The sequence below is a fragment of the Tachypleus tridentatus genome, chromosome 2 (assembly GCF_004210375.1).
Source record: "Tachypleus tridentatus isolate NWPU-2018 chromosome 2, ASM421037v1, whole genome shotgun sequence".
Lineage (NCBI taxonomy): Eukaryota > Metazoa > Arthropoda > Merostomata > Xiphosura > Limulidae > Tachypleus > Tachypleus tridentatus.
In genome coordinates this window covers 123,161,370-123,182,297 of record NC_134826.1, presented here as the reverse complement: position 1 = coordinate 123,182,297, position 20,928 = coordinate 123,161,370, and the positions used below count along the sequence as shown (strand labels likewise).

Genomic DNA, 20,928 nt, shown 5'->3' with positions numbered 1-20,928 from the left:
AGTTCATGTCACATAATTTAACTGAATTTGCATGTAAGTTTCAAGTGCAAATAATCATATTAACAGTAACTAAGTACAAATATTTAAACAATTACTATTACACTAAACTCCTCGTGGTTTTATATATATATATATATATATATATATATAGTTAACTAAGGTTCCCATTCAATATACTGGGAACACAACACAAAGGAGACTCTGGCGTTATATAAGCCCCCAATGCCACTATCCTGAGGAGTCTGAGTTTTGGTAACAATCGGTCCAGTAATTCACCAGTTATAGGTGAATACATACTTTTGTCAAATAATGGTTTAGAATTTAACTCGCATGTTGTGACATGCTTCTATGCAGTATATGCTCAGGCACTGTAAAAGTAAATATTCGAAAGCATAGAGAGTTTTTTCATAATATTTTAATTTAAAATTTAAAACTAAAAAGCACATACTCCACTGCGCGTACCAGCAAAATTTAGGTCACCCGCATTCCAAAGTAGCTGTGATCAGAGAAGAACAGCAGCGAGCCAGAGCGTTAATTATCAAGCAGTGACGCAATGTTTCTACGTAAGAATAAAGACCCACAATCCTCTTCGATCGGCTTGGTCTTGAACTGAATACACAGTAACATACATATTTGTCCCATTTTGCTCTCGATGACAGTGGCATACTTTCACTCGTAAACTAAAAAAAAAAAACAACAACAGATTTAATTCCAATTATTCAGATAATCAAAAGGTGTTAATAGTTTGATTCGTCCTCCACTTCAGTCCAAAAAGAAAAGAAAGCTCATAATTATGTAATGTATTTATTTGCCTCATTCAAATTAGTTGACCAGCGATTGAACTTCCCAAACTTATCGGATATTATAAAGTACAAGTCATTTACTTATGATGATTGTATTTACTTAGGTGAGAACTAGTTATTTTACCTACAAAGGCAGAAAGAAACGACAAACAAAAATTACGTTATAATATTAAATATTATGGCGAAAAAAAACAAACCTATCCACTGATCACGTCGTACTGATACAATTACACAAAATATGCTTGTTAGTCGATGGACTGTCCAATCCAGAGTAAAAATAACTATTGTACCTTTAACTAATTTACCGTGTTAAATCTATTTGGAATTTGCATGTATGAAGAAATTTCGTTAATCCACTTGGCTACTGATTTGCTGTTCAATTTACTATAGGACTAACTGATTCGCCGTGATAAATCACTTTTTGATAAAGAACGTTGTTTTAATTATTATATTTTTATAAAACTCAAGTTCAAAAGGAAATCAACTTTTATTTTTCTAGATATGCAACTCATATAACGATGTTTTCTTATTTTATTTTCGACTTAATCACGTTTGATCGACAGGTTATATCATTACTTGTCCTTTATTAAAACTTTAACGTTTTCGTTTAGTGTTTTCGATCATTTCTGTATCACTTTTGTAGGTAGAATGATTTGCCGTATTTTGATTACGAGGCCTTCTATAAAGAACGCCTTAAAACACAGAGGGAGATAAAACTGTATCCTATATTCACTTTAGTGTTAAATAATTTACCACTGTATTTGACACGTAGCTAGTCTTAGATCAAGGTATAAAGATTCATCCTTAACTGACCATTTCATCGCTGCTAAAGTATATCCATCCCCACGTTTACATACCCAACACTAATTAGTCTCAATGACTGAATTTAAGTACATTCTATAGCTCAATACGAACCACGTAACAGGCAAATCAGTCTCCCGTGAAATATTGAAACGTTGGTAGTTTTGCCTCTTGAAAGTGGAGGGGAGAAACAATACCAAGTAATGAACGTTTCTTGGGATGAAAACCCCATTTTTACTGTTTGTTCTCTGTCAAGTTATTCACTCATTGTAGACACATAAATATGGGCAGAATTTCAGCATGAAATATTTAATATTTGCTTACTAAGGATTTAAATATATAATTTATACATTTCTTACAATTCAAAGATGCAGCTTATCATATACAGTGGTTGTAAAAGCAAGTTAAAATAGCACTTCAAAACACTCGTTATTTGAAAATTACTGATATTTAATACCTTTCAACTGCAAGCTTTGATATGAAAACTGAACACTAATCAGAAAAAAACTAAGGTACAAGTTTTGAAATAACTGAAGTCAAATCAGGTTCCTGTAGTTTTGAAACGTCACTGCTTTACTGTATTCGCGACTGTTTCGTAAACCATAAAATAATAATTTTTTTTATTCAGTTATGGTTTTAAATCAGTTCACAGAACCGTGGGGGACTTTAATCTGTTAACTTAATTTTCAATAACTGTATAATTCTCATTTTCTTACTTGATACCAGATATTATGTAAAATATTAATAAATATAAAAAAACAAACGACTACCATGCACGCCTATATTTGATTAATCTTTCGTCGAGTCATCTTAGCCTCTGTCGGGTTGTTTGATACTCTTAACAATTTTTGTTTGTTTGTAATTATTAGCTAACGTTAGCTACAAGTGGGGACTGAATCCAAACCAGTACGTTCACTTAGGGATTTTTTTTTCCCTAATTCTTTATAAATTCGACCTATCTTGCCTTTTCTAAATACATTTTTATTTTAAACCTTTTAAGGGCAACACCAAACCAAATTATAGCAAAAACGTCGATATGTTGATCATAAATGGAATGGTAAAACTTTAGTTTGTACTTTTCTAATCAAAGTCTTTCCCGTCCTACGAGTTAGGCGCCTGTGTTGTTATCTGGATGGCGGAAGTGATGCGAGTTTCGTGTATTCAGATTTTCAAAAAGCTTTTGATAAGATGTCACTCAAAAGATTAACTAAGGAAATCATGTCTTCAGTAAAGGTTGATAAAGACTAGTTAATTGGGTTGTAGGGTGGTGGTTAGATACGGGAAAGCAAAGGGTTGTTATTAACGGAACACAGTCAAACTGGAACCTTTCTAATAGTGAAGCGCGTCTGGGGTCATCCTGGCATTTAATATTAACACAATGGGTATTAGTAAATTAATATATTTCGTTCATAACGGTCAATTCTTAGGTATGTCTAGCTATATTGTGGATACTGAAGTACTGCAGAATTACATAGATCAATTGGTAATTTGGGCAAATAACCATAATACGTGCAAGGTTACGCATTTGGGTTATCATAATTTGGATCACTTATTGAGTAATACAGAGGATACAAGAGTAACTGAAGGAAGTGGTTTAATAAAAAAATATTGCAACAACCGAGTATTTAAAAGAGTATTGATTACATGTCAAAAGAGGTTAATTATATCTCTCAATTTCTACACTACTTAACTTCACTTGGAATACTGTGAAAAGTTTTGATTTCCTTATCTTGGAAAGAACAGTGACTTACTGTAAAGGGTTTAAAGGAAGAGCTATTCAGATGATTCAGGAGATGAAGGAGATAACTTAAGGAAGAAGGTAAGATCTCTCAACTTGTTTTCTCTTGAGAAGAGATGGGTAAGAGGTGATCTTGTTGAGGTTTACAAGTTTATCTGAGGATAAGATAAAAACCACCGATATTTTTATATCGTGTTTTGAAATCAACAGGTCAACAGGTCACAAGATTTGTAACAGTGTAACAGGTGTCCATAACTAACACTTTGCATGAGTTTAAGAGAAATCGATGATTTTTCTGATAAAGCAAAGGGTGGGTTTAGATTTTTAATTTTTTTTAATGTGTTAAAATATTAGCTTCGAAAATAAAAGCAAGGGAGAATCCTCAATACGCGCAGTACTTGCAATTCTTTTAAACAGGACTAGAGAAAATTAATCTAAGAGACCTTTTTTTTTTAACTTTTAATTAGCCATATTTTTGTACGCCACCAATATCGAGCGTGGGGCGCGTGTACATTCAATTAAATTTTATTACTCATCCGGACCTCTACCAGCCTACCCTCAAACTGAAATTCTCTTAGGCAGGATTACAGTATATTACTCTTTGAGACCTTGAGCTTGGTCAAATACATCACTCAAAACAATTTGACCTCCCGAGTTCAAAACTGTAATTAGATATCAAATCGGTAAAGAGATGACAGAGCTATGAGATATAGGTTTGTAGTTGAAAAACTCGGAGCCATTTTATGAACCGCTATACTGCAGCTAAAATGTCGTGCGTTTTTGCAAAATGTACAACTTTTCTTAATTTTAATTAACGTTATAAATTCTTGCATCATGAAAACTGTCTGACATTCTAAAATGTTTTGATGTAGTAGTATGCTCTTATTTTATGTTTATTTGAATGAAGGTAAGCCCAAAGCTACATAATGGGTTATCAATGCTCCGCCAACCAGTAGTATCGAAACCTGGTTTCTAGCGTTGAAAGTCCGCAGACAATTCCCTGTGCCATTTACTGCAGAAAGATGAAAAAAAAAAAAAATCCACTTTACAATACGCATAGCTGCCAATTGTTAATAGTAATTATGTTATAAGATCAGCCGTTTTGCAGTGGTTTGATCGACTATTGTCAAAATATCTCGTAGATAAGTATGGTGGATCAACGTTAAATTACTGAAAATATAACAAGTACAAAAGAATATTCTGAACGATATGACTTAAAGCCTAAGTCTAAGCAAAACACTACGTCGAAAATGACGTAAAATGGATTAACTTCAGTATGCCAGTGAAAGGTCAATATAACCCCGTACTATCTAGTGTTGAATGGTTGAAATTTTAACGGTAGGATTCTAGGATTAAATACTGAAGTTCTAAGATCATGTAACACAGGAAACCCGTACAGGACTAGTGAAGCTCGTTGTTGAGCAGAAGTTCACACAAATTAACGACCTGTGCTGTGTCCATGGAAACTTTATTTATAGTCAAGACTTACTGCTGATGAACCGAGGGGCAGGGGGGGGGAGGCGAGTAAAACAAGAGATTAAGTTGAGATTATTATTAGTCTTATTGTGTTCTAGTAAAACTCTTACAACCCATTAATCATAGAGCCTTATGGACTTGAAAACATTAGCAAAATAGCAAAATATATTCCAAAGATGTCAATATATTCCGTTAAAAGCCCTGCATTTATTAACAGAAAATTGTTAATTTGTATTATTTAATTAATTTGAAATAGTTAAGTTGCAGTCTTCTAGTATATAATATTCATGTAGTTTGGTTTATTTTGAATTTCGTCACCTTATAACGCCCCCACGGCTAAGAGTGCGAGCATGTTTGGTGTGACGGGGATTCGAACCCGCGACCCTCGGATTAGGGGTGGAGTGACTTAACCATCTGGCCATATACATGTGCATTGCTCAGTTTTTATTCTATTCCCGATATCATTAAGTGCATGTTATGTAATTACAATTCTTTTAAAGCGTCAATGAAGACATAACTGGTAAATTTATGTAAATACCATTTATTATGAAGCTTTGATGAGTATTCTATTGTGATTTTATAATTCATTCTCACTACTTCAGTATAGGATCGATAAAAAAACTATCTGAATTATACGTAAATAATGTACATTAAGGTTAAAATATAAACTTATCGCGAATATTTCACTATTTTCTAAATCTTAGATACACGATGTAATCACAAGGCTCAATTAAATATCATCTAAAAACTAGGAATCTAATGAAATTGTGCATTATAAATGCAGTTGATCGTCTTTTTGTAGAAACTGTCATTCAGCTAAACCCAAATGGACTTGTTAGCCGTAAGAATAACATTTAATTACAAATTTCCAATTGTACTTCGTAGTACAGCCATGGGTTGCAAAAACACATTGTATCTGAGTAATAGCAATTAAAATCCTAGTATCTACCTTCAAATTATTTATTGAGTTACCTATACCTAGCTATTTTCTTGTGTTCAGTCAACTTGAAATAAACACACAAGTTTTGTTAAGAACTTTATTTAATTTTGACGTTGTTTTTAAATGCTCGTGTAATGTAAGTTGCATACAACCTTAAACTGACTTAACGGTGGTGTCTTACACAAAGGTGGCCAGGTGGTTAAGACGATCGACTCGTTATTAGAGGGTCGTGGGTTCGAATCCCCGTCACACCAAACATGATCGCCCTTTCACCCGTGAGGGCGCCATAATATGACGGTCAATCCCACTATTCCTATGTAAGAGAGTAGTCCGAGAGTTGGGCAGTGGGTGGTGATGACTAGCTGCCTTCGCTCGAGTCTTATACTGTTAAATTAGGGGCAGCTAGCGCAGATAGCCCTCGTGTAGCTTTGCGCAAAATTAAAAAACAAACAAACAAACAAACAAACACAACCCTTCTTTCCACGACTGTTATGTATTACGATATATTATTAGTGCGTATTGTTAACACAATTTGCTAACATAAAGTACAATATATGATTACTCCGTGAAAATTGCAAGATAAGGATGCAAAATATGGTCGCAGGAATTTACAAATAAGCTTTAATCTCAATCAAAGAATGCCAGTCATTTATTGTGTAATAATCTCATTCATTTCCAGTATTTTTTACGGGGTATGTTAATAAGGCATTTTCTCATCTTTAACTATTAACTATTACGGTGAGGTTTATTTGAGCAATTTTCTTTTGTCGACAACTACGTTTTTAACATTTAAGAATATGAAAAAGACTACCTCAACCTCCCATAGCAACCAACAAGAAAAAAAAATCAAAACTCCGACCGCCAGACTTTCACGACAGGTAGCTAGAACAAATGTGGTTGGTTCCCCGTGATCCCCAAAACTGCATCTTAAACAACTTTTTCAAAGACTTCTCTAATAAAACCACTAATGTAGTTAACCAGACCCGTAAACTGAAGACCAATCTCAAACAACGAGATAAAATGCATTAATAATATGAAATATATATACACACCAACATTGAACTTCTAAAAGCTGACAAAAGCAACACTACTGTAATTATGAACACAGAATCCACTAACAGAATGAAAACATTTTTTCATATAACAAGAAATTTAAAACTATCCAAACAAATGAACAAACCCAGCCTGATAACTGAATATCTTTATGTTTATCTGACCCACATATACTACAACTTTATGTCATTCCCAAACCATACAAACAAAACTGCTTCATACGATTTACACAATCCACAAGTGACTTGTTTAACTATAACCTTGATAAATACATAGTTTGAGCTCTCACATCTTATATAACTTCTGCAGGTAATTTTTTAAAACATGTTTCAATTCAGAAACACATTAAACCCGCTAAATCCCAAAGCCTTAATGGCCAGCTTTGACATTGCATCACTTTTCACTGAAGTTCCCGTCAAATAATCCTGTAATGTTACACTTGATTTCTTCAGTAATGTCCTCAACCCCTTTAATTTACATCCCAAACACACTTTTCATTTCCCTTTTACAATTCACAATAACACAAACCAATCCTGTTTCACCTGTTCTCGCCAACAAACACAAACTCCATTCACCTTAACACTAAAGTCACTATTGAACATAAAAATAGTTGTCTTTTCTTAGTTGTTGACATTATCAGATCTGACACACATTTCAAAACCAAAATTCACCGAAAAGTCACTCACACAGGCTTCTACATGCTCTGGAATTCCAACCATTACTCCAAAGAATATATATAATACAATACACAAAGCTTCAAGACTTTGTTCTAGTAATTACATAGATGAACAAAGTAACTCCACAAATCATTACTTCATTCACACCAACAAATTTCGACACAACCACCAAAACAAAAACCTCAAAACTAAACTCACAAGCAAATTTGACATTAATGCACCAAACAAGAACAGAATATTACATTGTACTTTATCATTTATCCTTGACATCAGCTCAATAATAATCAACATTTGGAGAAAAATTGCCATCAAATACAAAATTTCTGTTGATGTCAAATTCGCCCGAAAACCAAGCACTAATTTAAAATAATTATTAAATGAAAATCACATAGAATCGCAGTTTTAATGTCATTTATGAAGTAACATGAAATACTTGTCCAGAATTTAAATAGGAGAAACGTATAAAACTGGAAACCTTATTCACTGAACACAATATAAAAAACTCCCATGTTTACCACCAGTGCACCTCAAAAAAACAAAACAAAAAACAGTATATCTATGTAAAACACTGTACTAGCCGTCCCTAATTTAACAGTATAAGACTCGAGGGAAGGCAGCTAGTCATCACCACCCACTGCCCAACTCTCGAGTTACTCTTTTACCAACGAATAGTGGGATTGACCGTAACTTTATAACGCCCCCACGGCCGAAAGGGCGAGCATGTTTGGTGCGACGGGAATTCGAACTCGCGACCCTCAAATTACGAGTCAAACGCCTTAACCCACCTGGCCATGCTGAGCCTCACTGTACTTTAAAACAAATAATCTGACACCAATAAACGCAAAATAAAATAAGCTTTCTTAATTGAAGAAAACAGCCCCACCCTGAATCAACATCCCGGTACACCAACATAACTACAATAGAATGTGAAGAAATATCCGGTCATGTGATCTCTTTGTTCTATACTACATATATACACACTTGTGAATCTCTATAAAGTACTTGTATCTGATGGTGACAAAAATATTGTCGAAAATTTCATCACCTAGTCAAGCCGTCTCAAAACTTTTAGTGTAACAATACTGAGAAGCTCTTCGATATAACAATTTTATATATATACAAAGAAAGTAACTGATTCGGTGTGCCACTAATAAAAGTCACGCTAGTACTTGCGTGAAAGTTTATTAAAACACTATTCGTTATAAAAGAATAGGCCGAAGTATGAAGGGTAGAATTACGCTTCTATGTTCTATCAATGCAATAATTATTTCCAGTTTGGACTAACAAGCGTGCCACTATTGAACGATACTGGGAAAGATGTTTGTGAACAAATATTGAAGTACAAACATCTTTTATTATTATTATATAAAAGTGCGTTTGTCTCATATCAAAGTCACAATGTGCTATCTGATGTGTTAACCGACGAGAAAGGAAACCCTAATTTTAGCCTTGTAAAGCTGAAGACCTACAGTCGTCTTAGAAGTGGACTATTTTTTTAATTATCTAGAAAACTAAACAAATGAATTATCTGTGCTTTGCTCACCATGGGAATCTAAAACCGGTTTCTAATGTTGTAAGTCCGTAAGTCATACCGCTGTGCCACGGAGGGGAATACTTAAATATATTCCTTTACTTCTTACTCTGAGATTATCTGTTTTTATTCAAATCGCCTACTAGTCCCTACTTTTCGAAGCGATAGAAGGTCAACACTACCCACCATAAATTCTTCAACTACTCTATACCAACGAAGAGTGGGATTAACTGTCACATATAACGCCCCTACGGCTAAAAGAGGGCAAGCATGTTCGGTGAGGGAATTCGAACCCACGACCCATAGACCACTTGCTAATCGAGCGTCCTAATCATCTTATATATCGAATATAACGTTTGTGTTATAAGCCCTCAGACGACAGACGAAACTTTTAAATCAACATAAGAATTAAGTATTTTATTGCTGTCTTGATGAACTCTTTGACGTGTTAAGCCTCACTCCGTAAAAAAACAGAACCGATGTCATTTAGTCTACCTGATATTTACTTGAGCATTAAAATCTAAATCTAAAACTCCACTTACGAACAATAACCTGCAATCTCGAGGTTTGCTCTATATATTACGTATGGATATTCATTATGCTTTATACCCGTAAAAATGTTTTAATGTTTCAGTGGTTCTCGGTTTCTCTGTGGTTCAGAGGCACGTCTGACGGCGTATATCGCTAAATCTCTGGTTTCGATACCCGCTGTGGACAAAACACGGGTACAAACTATATAATTTTGCACTTGATAAAAACAAACAAAAAAACACACGAAATAATGTTGCCATAGATGCTTTAGATATCGCACATTAACGCCCTCCACACATTGCAAAATACAAATTACCGGAACTCTTGTAATCTTTGAACTTTGTTGTTGTTAAGCCCTCCCCATTCTAAATAAAGTAAAAAAATAGTAAATTTTTGCAGTAATCTAAAAAGAGGCAAAATTTGAGAATCTGAAATACATATGAAATTTAAACCTACATTATAAAGCAACAGCACAATTTATCACGACTGTAACACATTGTTATAATGAGAAATTATTTCCAATCTTCACATTTCCCTAGTAATCAACAACGTTTCTGATATAAAAAAACATACACACTGCTATAATTAATTAAATTACCAGTAAAATTACACTGCAGTGTTACTGAAATTTAAAACAAAACGGTGATAATCGCAGTGCCAGAGTTCTACTAAATATAAAGGATATTGCCGCAAATTACATATATTTTCACTGTGAATTGTTCGTCAAACACATTTTCTACTACTAGATGTCGCTCGAGCACATCAGTGTGCAGAAATTCGTAATAGTAATTGTTTGGTTCACCACGCATTCACTACAGAAAACATCAATTTTAAACTTTTGTAAATTCCAGAAATAAAAATGGAAGGCAAGCCGCTTGGTAAATGTAATTTTGTTTTTATATTTTTACGCAACACAAAGATTAATCTCCATCTATCCGATAATTTTAAATTGAATTAATACAAAAGAACGAAACAAAAAATATGGATTTAACTTTTAATAATTAACAACATGGAATTTAAATTTGATAATCTAACAACAATGGTGTAGCAATATAATTCTTAAAATCTTGATCAGATTTTGAAATATGAATGTATCTATAAAGTGTTATGGTGTAGCAAAGTATAATTCTTAAAAATCTTTGTAGTTGTTTCTTGGTTTTGAAATATGAATGTATCTTTCGACACTGCCACACGTACTTAGTAAGCTTATACGTTGAAAGAAAGGTTGTGTTAAAGACTACTGAGCGTATAAAAGCGGAACTGTGTACATTGAGTTCCAACTACTCTTACCATAAAACACTTGATAACGTACATCACATACAAAGCATAATGAATAACAACTTAAGACTAAAAAAACAGACAACAGATAACAGAACGAGTCAGGGAGAACTTAAAACAGAAAATATGCGCACGAACGCAGAACTAGGTAAGTGGTAATGATAATTGCACACAATAATACGGTTAAATACAGCCATAAACAAGTAAAGCAGTGACTTGTAATTCATACCATACATATAAATAAAATATATCTTTTCTTTCCCCGTTACTTGTACAGAATCTATGTGGTTAAATTGCGTACGTAAATAAAATAAAAAAATACTTAAAATAAGTAAAGTATTTTAAATTTGAATCACCCATTACCCTGCCTTAACTGAGAATTATCTTGTTTGGAAGTAAAATATATCACATCATAACTATGTGCTACAAACACTTCCTAAATATCATGCATATATTTTTAATAATTAACAATTTTTAAATAACGTGACAGTCGTGCTCCCATATAAAGCTCCCACAAAAATACCCGTCTTACTACATATTCGCTCATATTTTATATCGTTATTTTCACAATGCTACCTGCATTTGAACTTCGTTTATGTACCACAGTCACTGATAAATCCACACACACCGTTTCCTTACATGCCACAGTTATTATACACAAAAGTACTTGTAACTGAAATGCAATATAGGCCGAGAGTGCCTGCACTGAGAATCTGAGGGTTCAGGGTTCGCGTCCGATTATTATCAAAACACATTCTGCCTTTTAGGAACGGTGTACTGTTATAAGGTCGACGGCCAAATACCACTATTCGATTAAGCAATAACAATTTTCGAGTTGTTGTTGAATAGCTGCATTCCTTCTAGTCTATCAGGTTAAGATGCATAGATAACTTGTTTTAGCTTTGCTCGAAAATTGTACACAAACAAAATAAAAGCAATAAACTTTCTTTAACTATCAGTGTTAATAATAGCGTAGTATCACGAAATAACTTCATCATAATTTGCATTTTGAAAGAACACTTTCTATCTGGGAACTACAGTTAAACACTGCTACGTCACATTAAAAGGACTTTCCCCCCCATAAACCACACACCTTTTACTGAGTCATCGAATTCACTGCTGTCTTTTCTATTTGTTTTGTTTGTTTTGAATTTCGCGCAAAGCTACACGACGGCTATCTGCGCTAGCCATCCCTAATTTAGCAGTGTAAGACTAGAGGGAAGGCAGCTAGTCATCATCACCCACCACCAGCTCTTGAGCTACTCTTTTACCAACGAATAGTGGGATTGATCGTACATTATAACGTCCCCACGGCTGAAAGAACGACCACGTTTGGTGTGACGAGGATTCGAACCAGGTCTTTTCTATATCAGGCAGTTCGAGTTTTGAAAAGTGCTAACGGGTTAATCCATTTGATCAGTTGAAATGCCAATCAAACAACTCAAATATAAATGTCGCATTTCACTATTAGTTTTCAGCCAATACCATGACGAATTGACATTTTTTATAATTAAAAAACGATTTCGTAAACTCTAATATAAATCAAAATCGCGTTCTATTCACGCTTACGTAATATCCATAGAAAAACTTAGCAGAAGGAACGTAAGCTCATTAGAATAAATAAAACAATTACTAAGGTTGAGGTATTCCTATGTTATGAGTCATGCCTTATTTAAAAACGGCAGGGAAAAAATACGACACACGAAGCAAAGTCTAAGTTACTGGCATTACGAAAACTGAGAATTTAGAGATAAGACAACGACAAAACTTTTCTGACTTGTAAATACACTCATAAAAATTAAATTTATTGGCGAGTAATTATATTTATACACATTTAAAACGCGACGCACTACACGTAGCCCCTCCTGTCTTACACTAGCTTTTAATTACAGGAACTTGTAGAGAACTTAACTGATAACGCATATCATACACATAAACATGATTAAATATTCTGCTAAGCCTAAAGAGCACCTGAACGTCCACGTTCTTATTCCGCATAAAGTGAAAATAATGGAAAAAGTTTAATGCTTAAGGAGTGAATGATTACATAAGAGCTAGGAACACAATGATAAAGTAATGCGACAAAAATTCTGAATGCTATAACACAATGAAATATATATTACACTTACGTAACACAAGAGTAATACACACACACACAATATACGTTGATTAAGGAAGCAAAATTAAAAGTTAGGACTAGCCTCCAATCGTTAAATGCATGCTTTACTTTCAGAATGGTTGTGAATTATATGTTCACACATGGGCATCACTTCAAACTCGGAAGGGTCCCCAAACAGCGGTTACTGTGAAGCATTTTTAGTCAGGCCGGATACCTGGGCTCTGGGTGTTGCAGCTTCATGATAAGCCCCATGTACTGAAGAAGTTCTCCCATTCACCTCAATTACTTTTATTATTGCTCCAAGCAGAGTCTGTATTCGGAAACTAATCCCGTTCGCCCCCCTCCCCGCCCATGGTACCTGTGTACGTGTTCGAACGCTTGTTCCCCGCCAGTTTATTAATATGGCGCCCCGAGATGCTGGTGTTGATCAGGTACTTAAGGTCTGATTCCAGATGCTGGTTCAGCTACCCTTATACTCCTACACAATCATCATGGCTGGAAGGCCTTCTTGGAGAGTTTTTAATCAACCCGAGATGCTGGTGTTGATCAGGTACTTAAGGTCTGATTCCAGATGTTGGTTCAGGTACCCTTATACTCCTACACAATTATCATGGCTGGAAGGCATCTTGGAGAGTTTTTAATCACCCCCCTCCCGATAGGAGATTACGTCATATCAACGAGGACACATTCACTGGGCCATCCCGACAAATATGGTCCTGTTAACTACGAAACTGTGGGGGTATTTTCGTTGACAAACGTACACTTTCACAAACACACAACGGATGAACATTCCAACTAGTGTGTCGCTGTTTATCCGATACGGCATAGTACTATAAAGAAAACCGTCGTGAGCTCCATCAGTGTGTTTAAGTAACAGTCACAAAGTTATTCAAAAACCTTTGGAAGTTTCGGACCTTTTAACCTACCTGTGATCGGACACTGATACGTTTTTAAAAAGTTCCATTTTTAACTACTACTGAGATAATGGTTTGTTGAAGGTGATTTCATCTTTCACATATTTCAATTTATGGAGAATTTTCATCAGACCCTTCTTTTATTATATAATGGTTTGTGATAATATAAAAAATGGATATATCATGTAATACTTGGTGCGTAAGAAATCATCGCTGTATTTCATGGCTTCCAAAAAAAAAAAAAACAAGCACGGCTACGACCCAGAGCACGTTACGCTAATAAAAACATGCTCAATAATAGCGAAAACATATCGGCCTGACGCAGGAAAATGTTGAAGTATTGTTAAGTTTTTTCTAATATAGTGACGTTTATTATAGGGGTGATTGATTTAGGTTAGTTAAAATGAATGACAACAACACTACTGGAGCATGCGCTAATTGATCAGGCATTATCGTCTCACAACGTGTATGCACCCCTCCTACATTACAAGTAAAATCAAACAAAAACTTGGTAACCCTATTCAGCGTTCCATAAGACCTGTTTCTGACGGATCCACAGAACTACTGCGTGCCTTATTTCACTGGAATTAATAGTAAAACTTAATTTTATCGTCTACAATATACAAATATCTAGGCTTCCCTTACCTTTCATTTAAACTCTCACATCGCCATTAAATCTAATTTTCGCCAAGTGACATTTTTTTTGCACTAGCACTAATGAGATGCCACTTATTCATGCGAACCCTAAACCGTATAAAGTTAAGTTGTGTCTCCAATTTGTGAGCCACAAAAGAGAAAATTCCTCCTACACAGATTTTTCCGATTAAAATGTTGAGCATTTCTTGTTGACCCATATAATATGACTCCCTAACACGGCATAACAGGTTTTAAGTAGTGAAACAGACAGCCAGTGTATCACGAAAGATTTTTAAAAATCTCGTTAATCGAGCTATGGACATGCAACACTTTGGGCTGTCTGTCCATTTTTTGTCTGTTAGTATGACAACTGAAGAACGAATACGACTAGAATTACCAAACATGGCATATGATTCATATTTAACGTTTACTGGACGTGAGATACTTTAAATATAAAAGTCGTCGGCTTTAGTTTAACACAAGAAGGGCATTGTTCGTGTGGTGATATCTGACGTGGGTTGGCACCTTAACTTTGGGTTGTTAATATGCGAGTAATATCTTGAGAGGTTATCGATTACGCCTTGCACCTTTGTAAGTAACGCCTGTGGCTGCTAACCTTTGATATTTTGACCTCAAAAACATTTAACTTCAGGGTGTATCTTAACTGAAAAATAAAAACAAATGAAGTTTGTTTGCTCAACCTTAATTTACTCAGCTAGAGCTATCATATGAACAGATGAAATAAAGGCACTGTTTATGAACATTCGCAGCGCGGGAAAAAAATGGTATTGTATGGTAGGTGCTATATTGTTGTAATTTAAATATATTTTGACTATTCTTTGCAACACGTATTACAAGTTTAGCTGACACTCTCTTAGACCTATTTCTTTAAAATGTTATCTTAGAAAATGATATAGTCCGACAAAAATAATTATAAAAACTTCAAAAACCGTTTGAGATACCTTAAGTTCAAAATGGCCCGTGTGAAAATTTAGCTTTTCGTACTACTATTTACATTTTCTTTTCAGGATTAAAGAAAAGACAAAATTTTTAAAGTCTTGCAAACAAAGTGAAAAAAAACAAAACAAATGTACGCCTACTTGGAATCAAAATCATTTCAAAATAAGTTACCCAAAATATTAGAAAGTTAGATTTTGTAGAACATTTGAAAAAATGAGTTTAAGTCATAATCATTTGTTTTTCTAGTGAATTATGATGTTTCATATCTTAAAGACATTGCAAGTCAACTGTCAATTATTAAGGAATTCACCTTTTAATACAAGTTGGCACCAGTGGGTTCTCATCCATTTCTGTGTATCGTAATAACAAATGATTCCTTTTTTTAAGTAAAATAGTTCATCTGCACGAGTGTGAAAACCTCGAGACTTGTGCACGTGTGAGAGATCTTAAACTTTCCCAAGCCTTTAGTAACTGGTATTGTATAGGGGTTTATTTGAAAGAATGTTGAATTACAAAATTCTGAGCCTTTTTACATCTCCCTCTGTGTATATGTTTAATGAAGGTAAAATCTTTTATATTGATAATTTCTTCTAATTCCCACAGAAAATTTGTATACGGTTTAATTACTCTTGCTCCATAATTTTGATTTTGATTTCTACAGAAGCTAAGGTGCCCGTCCTTTGTCAGGTTTATGACATTAAAAAAATATAGGGGTGAATGTTTGTTTGGTTTAATTTGAATTTCGCACAAAGCTACACGAGGGTTATCTGCTCTAGCTATCCCGAATTTAGCAGTGTAAGACAAGAGAGAAGGCAGATAGCCATCACCACCCACCGCCAACTCTTGGGACACTATGTTACCAACGAGTGAATGGAGTGACCGTACATTTTTACGCTCCCACTGCTTAAAGGACGAACATGTTTGGTGTGACGGAGATTCAAGCCTGCGGCCTCGGATTACGAGTCGAGTACCTTAACCACCTGGCCATGTCGGGTCTATTAACAATATACAATAAAACCTGTCTAAGCCGAAAACTGCACAGGGTGGAAACCTGTACAAGCCAGAAATATTAAAGTTTTGCAGCATTATCTTAAGATTTCTCTTATAAAAGGCCCTCTGTCTTACACCTACCTCATCTATCAACAAATAGGATTGGAACCTGAGTAAGGTGGAAAAAATGTTTAAATTAAATATTAATTTCTTATTTAATTAATAATTTCTTTAAATGTTAATAAATTGTTGTTTAATTCATAATTTGTCGTATTTGCTGATGGAAAACGAGAAAAACCATGGGTAATAGGTAAAAGTGAAAATCCGCGCTGTTTCAAAAATTTAAGGAAGAATCAACTTCCTGCGGAATGGAAAGCAAATACTAGAGCGTGGATGACAAGTGCTCTATATTGGAAGAATTTTTGAACAAATTAAATAGAAGAAAGGAACAAGAAAATAAAAATACTCTACTTTTCCTTGGTAATGCTACTTGTCACCCAAAAGTTCAACTTTCAAATTTCATTTAGTATTTCTACCTCCATGTAAAATATCAGTTCTACAGCCACTACATAGTGGAATTATACATTGTATGAAATTTAAATACAGAAAAACTGATGTTTCAGCATATTATTGCAAACATGGACGACTGTAAAAGAGCATCTGAATTGACCATGAAAACTGACGTGTTAGACGCAATTGCATTTTCAAGTTATTCAATTAAATGCGTAAAAGATGAATGCTTAATAAAAGTGCTTTCGAAACTGTGGATTTATTCTTGATAATGGCGGAGACTGTGGAGAAGTTGTTTGTTATGACGATTCTAGTGAAATCCAAACTCTGATTGAGAATATTGATGCAGATGAAGCTGTGAACGCGGAGTTTTGTGAACGTTGACAAGAATGTTTTAATAGAAACTGATGAAATTGATTTAAAATCTATAATAGAATCACAAGATGGTAACAGTGAGACATTCGGAAGATGAAGAAAATGGAAAAGATAGTGAGAAAATAATAATTCCTACTTCATCGCAAGTGTTAAGTTATATTAACACTATCAAATTGTGTGCAAAAATGAAGGGGCGGAACGAAATTCATGAAAAAGCCGTAGAATTGGCGTTCTTTTTTATCCGCATGAGAAAGCCCATTAAAAAAACGAAACAGTTGAAATTGGACACTTTCTTCAAATAAATTTAAGATTTTGTGTACTTATGTATATTTTGAATGTCTATTTTTGTTCTTATTCTAATAAATATAACAAACAGTATAATAACTTTATTCACAAACTTCTTACTTCCCTTGAGCCAAGCAAGTATAACGTTCCACTCAAAAATTATATATAATTAAGGAAATGGATGTTGACTGTCTAAGCCAGAAAACCTGCTTAAGCCGGAAATTTTACTCGTTCCTGTGCCTTAGATTCAGCCTTAGACAGGTTTCACTGTATAAACATAATAGTTTTCAGTAGGAACGTCGAACCTTCTTATCAGGTGTTTTAACGGGCCAGGAGCGAATGTTATAATAAATAACACAAAAATTTGTACACTTTTTTATTCATTACATTAGTCATTATTATCTATTATTCATTACATTACTATATTAGTCATTATTATCTATTATTCCTTACATTACTACATTAGTCATTATTATCTATTATTCATTACATTACTACATTAGTCATTATTATCTATTATTCATTACATTACTACATTAGTCATTATTATCTATTATTCATTACATTACTACATTAGTCATTATCTATTATTCATTACATTACTACATTAGTCATTATTATCTATTATTCATTATTACTACATTAGTCATTATTATCTATTATTCATTACATTACTACATTAGTCATTATTATCTATTATTCATTACATTACTACATTAGTCATTATTATCTATTATTCATTACATTACTACATTAGTCATTATTATCTATTATTCATTACATTACTACATTAGTCATTATCTATTATTCATTACATTACTACATTAGTCATTATTATCTATTATTCATTACATTACATTAGTCATTATTATCTATTATTCATTACATTACTACATTAGTCATTATTATCTATTATTCATTACATTACTACATTAGTCATTATTATCTATTATTCATTACATTACTACATTAGTCATTATTATCTATTATTCATTACATTACTACATTAGTCATTATTATCTATTATTCATTACATTACTACATTAGTCATTATTATCTATTATTCATTACATTACTACATTAGTCATTATTATCTAACCGAAAGTTTTGTAGAAACTTTAAACTCCATACGTAAAACACGGTATACATTGTGCGATAGTCGGGATAACTTTGTAGGAAGAGGTCGCAACCTTTAACATCTAGTTCGTAATGTCCGTCCACAGTGTTTCACTTTATTAATTAATTGACAGTCATTGGCTGCAGAAACGTCTTACCGGCCGAAGCTGAAAGTCACAATTACGAAGTAGATATAACTCAAGCCTTATGGTAGCTGTTGGAGTAGAAATTTCATCTGAGTTTATGCTATCACTGCAATAGTGGCAGCCATTTTTTCATTGTATTCTCTTTGAGATAGCTAAGACGCTTGTGTGCCCTCCCTAAAGTGTGTAGTTAGATAACGTACGGACCGACAGACAAAAACACATTTTGGTGCTCTCTCTCTTTTTCTTTAAATATATCGTAGCTTCACTTATTCTAATATAACAACAAAGTGCATATACTCAACAACGCACATAGTAAATACATCCGAGTTGTTGCACCAAAGCCCTTTATTAAAAAAAACAACAAGAAAAATGTTGGTTTTCTTTTCAGCAAATACATTATATTTTGAAATATTTCACATTACATTTGTTAAAAACACGAAACACTTTCTGCGAGTTCAACTTGAGAAATCAGCAACTATCTGTATATTTGTTTATTAGCATTTTCGTTCAAGTAATTAGAACAGTATAATTACCTCAAATGGTTGATCGTTTCATTTGTCAACATAAAGTACGATATTCTATACAAATCAACAGTTGAACTAGAGGGGCGCTCGGTAAAGTGCTTACCTCCGCCACGCAACGTTGATCATATTCGACTCTTAAAAAATATGTAACTGTATTCATATGTTTGTCTTTATCAACAAACACGGTTCATTTTTAGCAAGACAATGAGAAAAGATATTCTACATATGTTCAACACGTCTCATCATTTTTGGCTAAGTTATAGAGCAAAAGTAATGTGAAATATCGGTCCCCGTGTTAACACAGGATTTTTTTTATTATTATTTTCGTCATCTTACCATGACTTCAATCCTCCAAAAACTAGTCATTGTAAGTTGGATCATAGTCCAAATATATACCAACATTTGTTCAAATCCACTCAACCATTTTTGAGAAATCTTGCTTACGAACACATACACAGTAGTTAAAACCTCCATCCAACTGTACATCTCAGTTTTGCTTACAGCATATAGAGGATAACATACCTCAGAGATATTCAGGAGTTTCTTTTTACCCCTCTTCACAGTTTGTTGGTGTATCTGAATCTGGTAAGTTATGATCTAACCTCTTAATATTGATCGAAATCTTTGTCTGCAGTAATGTGTGTTCTAACTTCTTACGAATCCTTAAAATTCTTTATCTCAAACTCCAAGAGATCACGACGACCGTTCTCTTGAAAGGTATAGTCAATTATTATTTTAACGTCTGGTCAGAAAGAGAACACTCCATGCCATCAACTCATGAAAAAAGTACAAGGTATTGTTGTTGCTTTGGTAGTGGAAACACACCTACCCAAAAAAAACTATCTGTGCTCTAATCATTACGGGCATCGAAACCCAGTTTCTTGCAGTACAAGTCAGCAGACATACAGCTGTGCCACTGGGAAGGGGTGGGCGTACAAGGTAATTTTAGCAGCATTATGAAGAACCTGCCTGATAAACCATATTTTACACATTTAGGAATAGGTAATATCATATCCGAAGGTTATTATGATCTTACACTTTCAAGCTATGATGGGAGTTATACATTATCTGCTATATAAACTCGAATGAAACTGTACTGCATGTGCACAACCCATAGTATATAACCTATAGCAACAGTAAAATAACGAATAGCACACACAACCAATAATTAACGAACACGCAACACATTAGTGAACACAACGCACCATACTACACACACACACACAAGTAATATTTAAATAAAGTTGCACACATGACATATACATATTACAGTATACCACTATAATGTACAAACGACCCTTGTGCACCTATGATACTGATAACCTGAGGTTAATGAACAGTTCTACACGTGTTCAGTGTAACTACAGACCTTCTGTTAATCGACCAAGACAAATCCTAGACATATAAATCCTTTCCCTTCGTCTTGTCTTCAGCCCTAAATTCTTATCCATTCTTCATATTTCCCAATAGACTCGTTGTATTTTCAGCCCAATGTACGCGATTCCCTCTTCAAAAGGATCTTTAC

The 20,928-nt window shown here is 34.0% G+C and overlaps 1 protein-coding gene across 15 annotated transcripts in view; it reads right to left on the bottom strand.

Annotated features, from left to right (window-relative positions):
* Positions 1-20,928, bottom strand: part of LOC143244996 (nuclear hormone receptor FTZ-F1-like) — a 105,655-nt gene that overhangs the window by 44,487 nt on the left and 40,240 nt on the right. For 2 of the 15 annotated variants that reach the window (XM_076490690.1, XM_076490691.1), the window contains exon 1: positions 14,507-14,528. The exons of the other annotated variants lie outside the window; for them this stretch is intronic. In XM_076490690.1, the coding sequence (XP_076346805.1) occupies positions 14,507-14,513 (7 nt within the window). In that variant the 5' untranslated portion in view covers positions 14,514-14,528. Of the gene's footprint in view, positions 1-14,506; positions 14,529-20,928 lie in introns of those variants that run through there. 15 annotated transcript variants of the gene reach the window in all.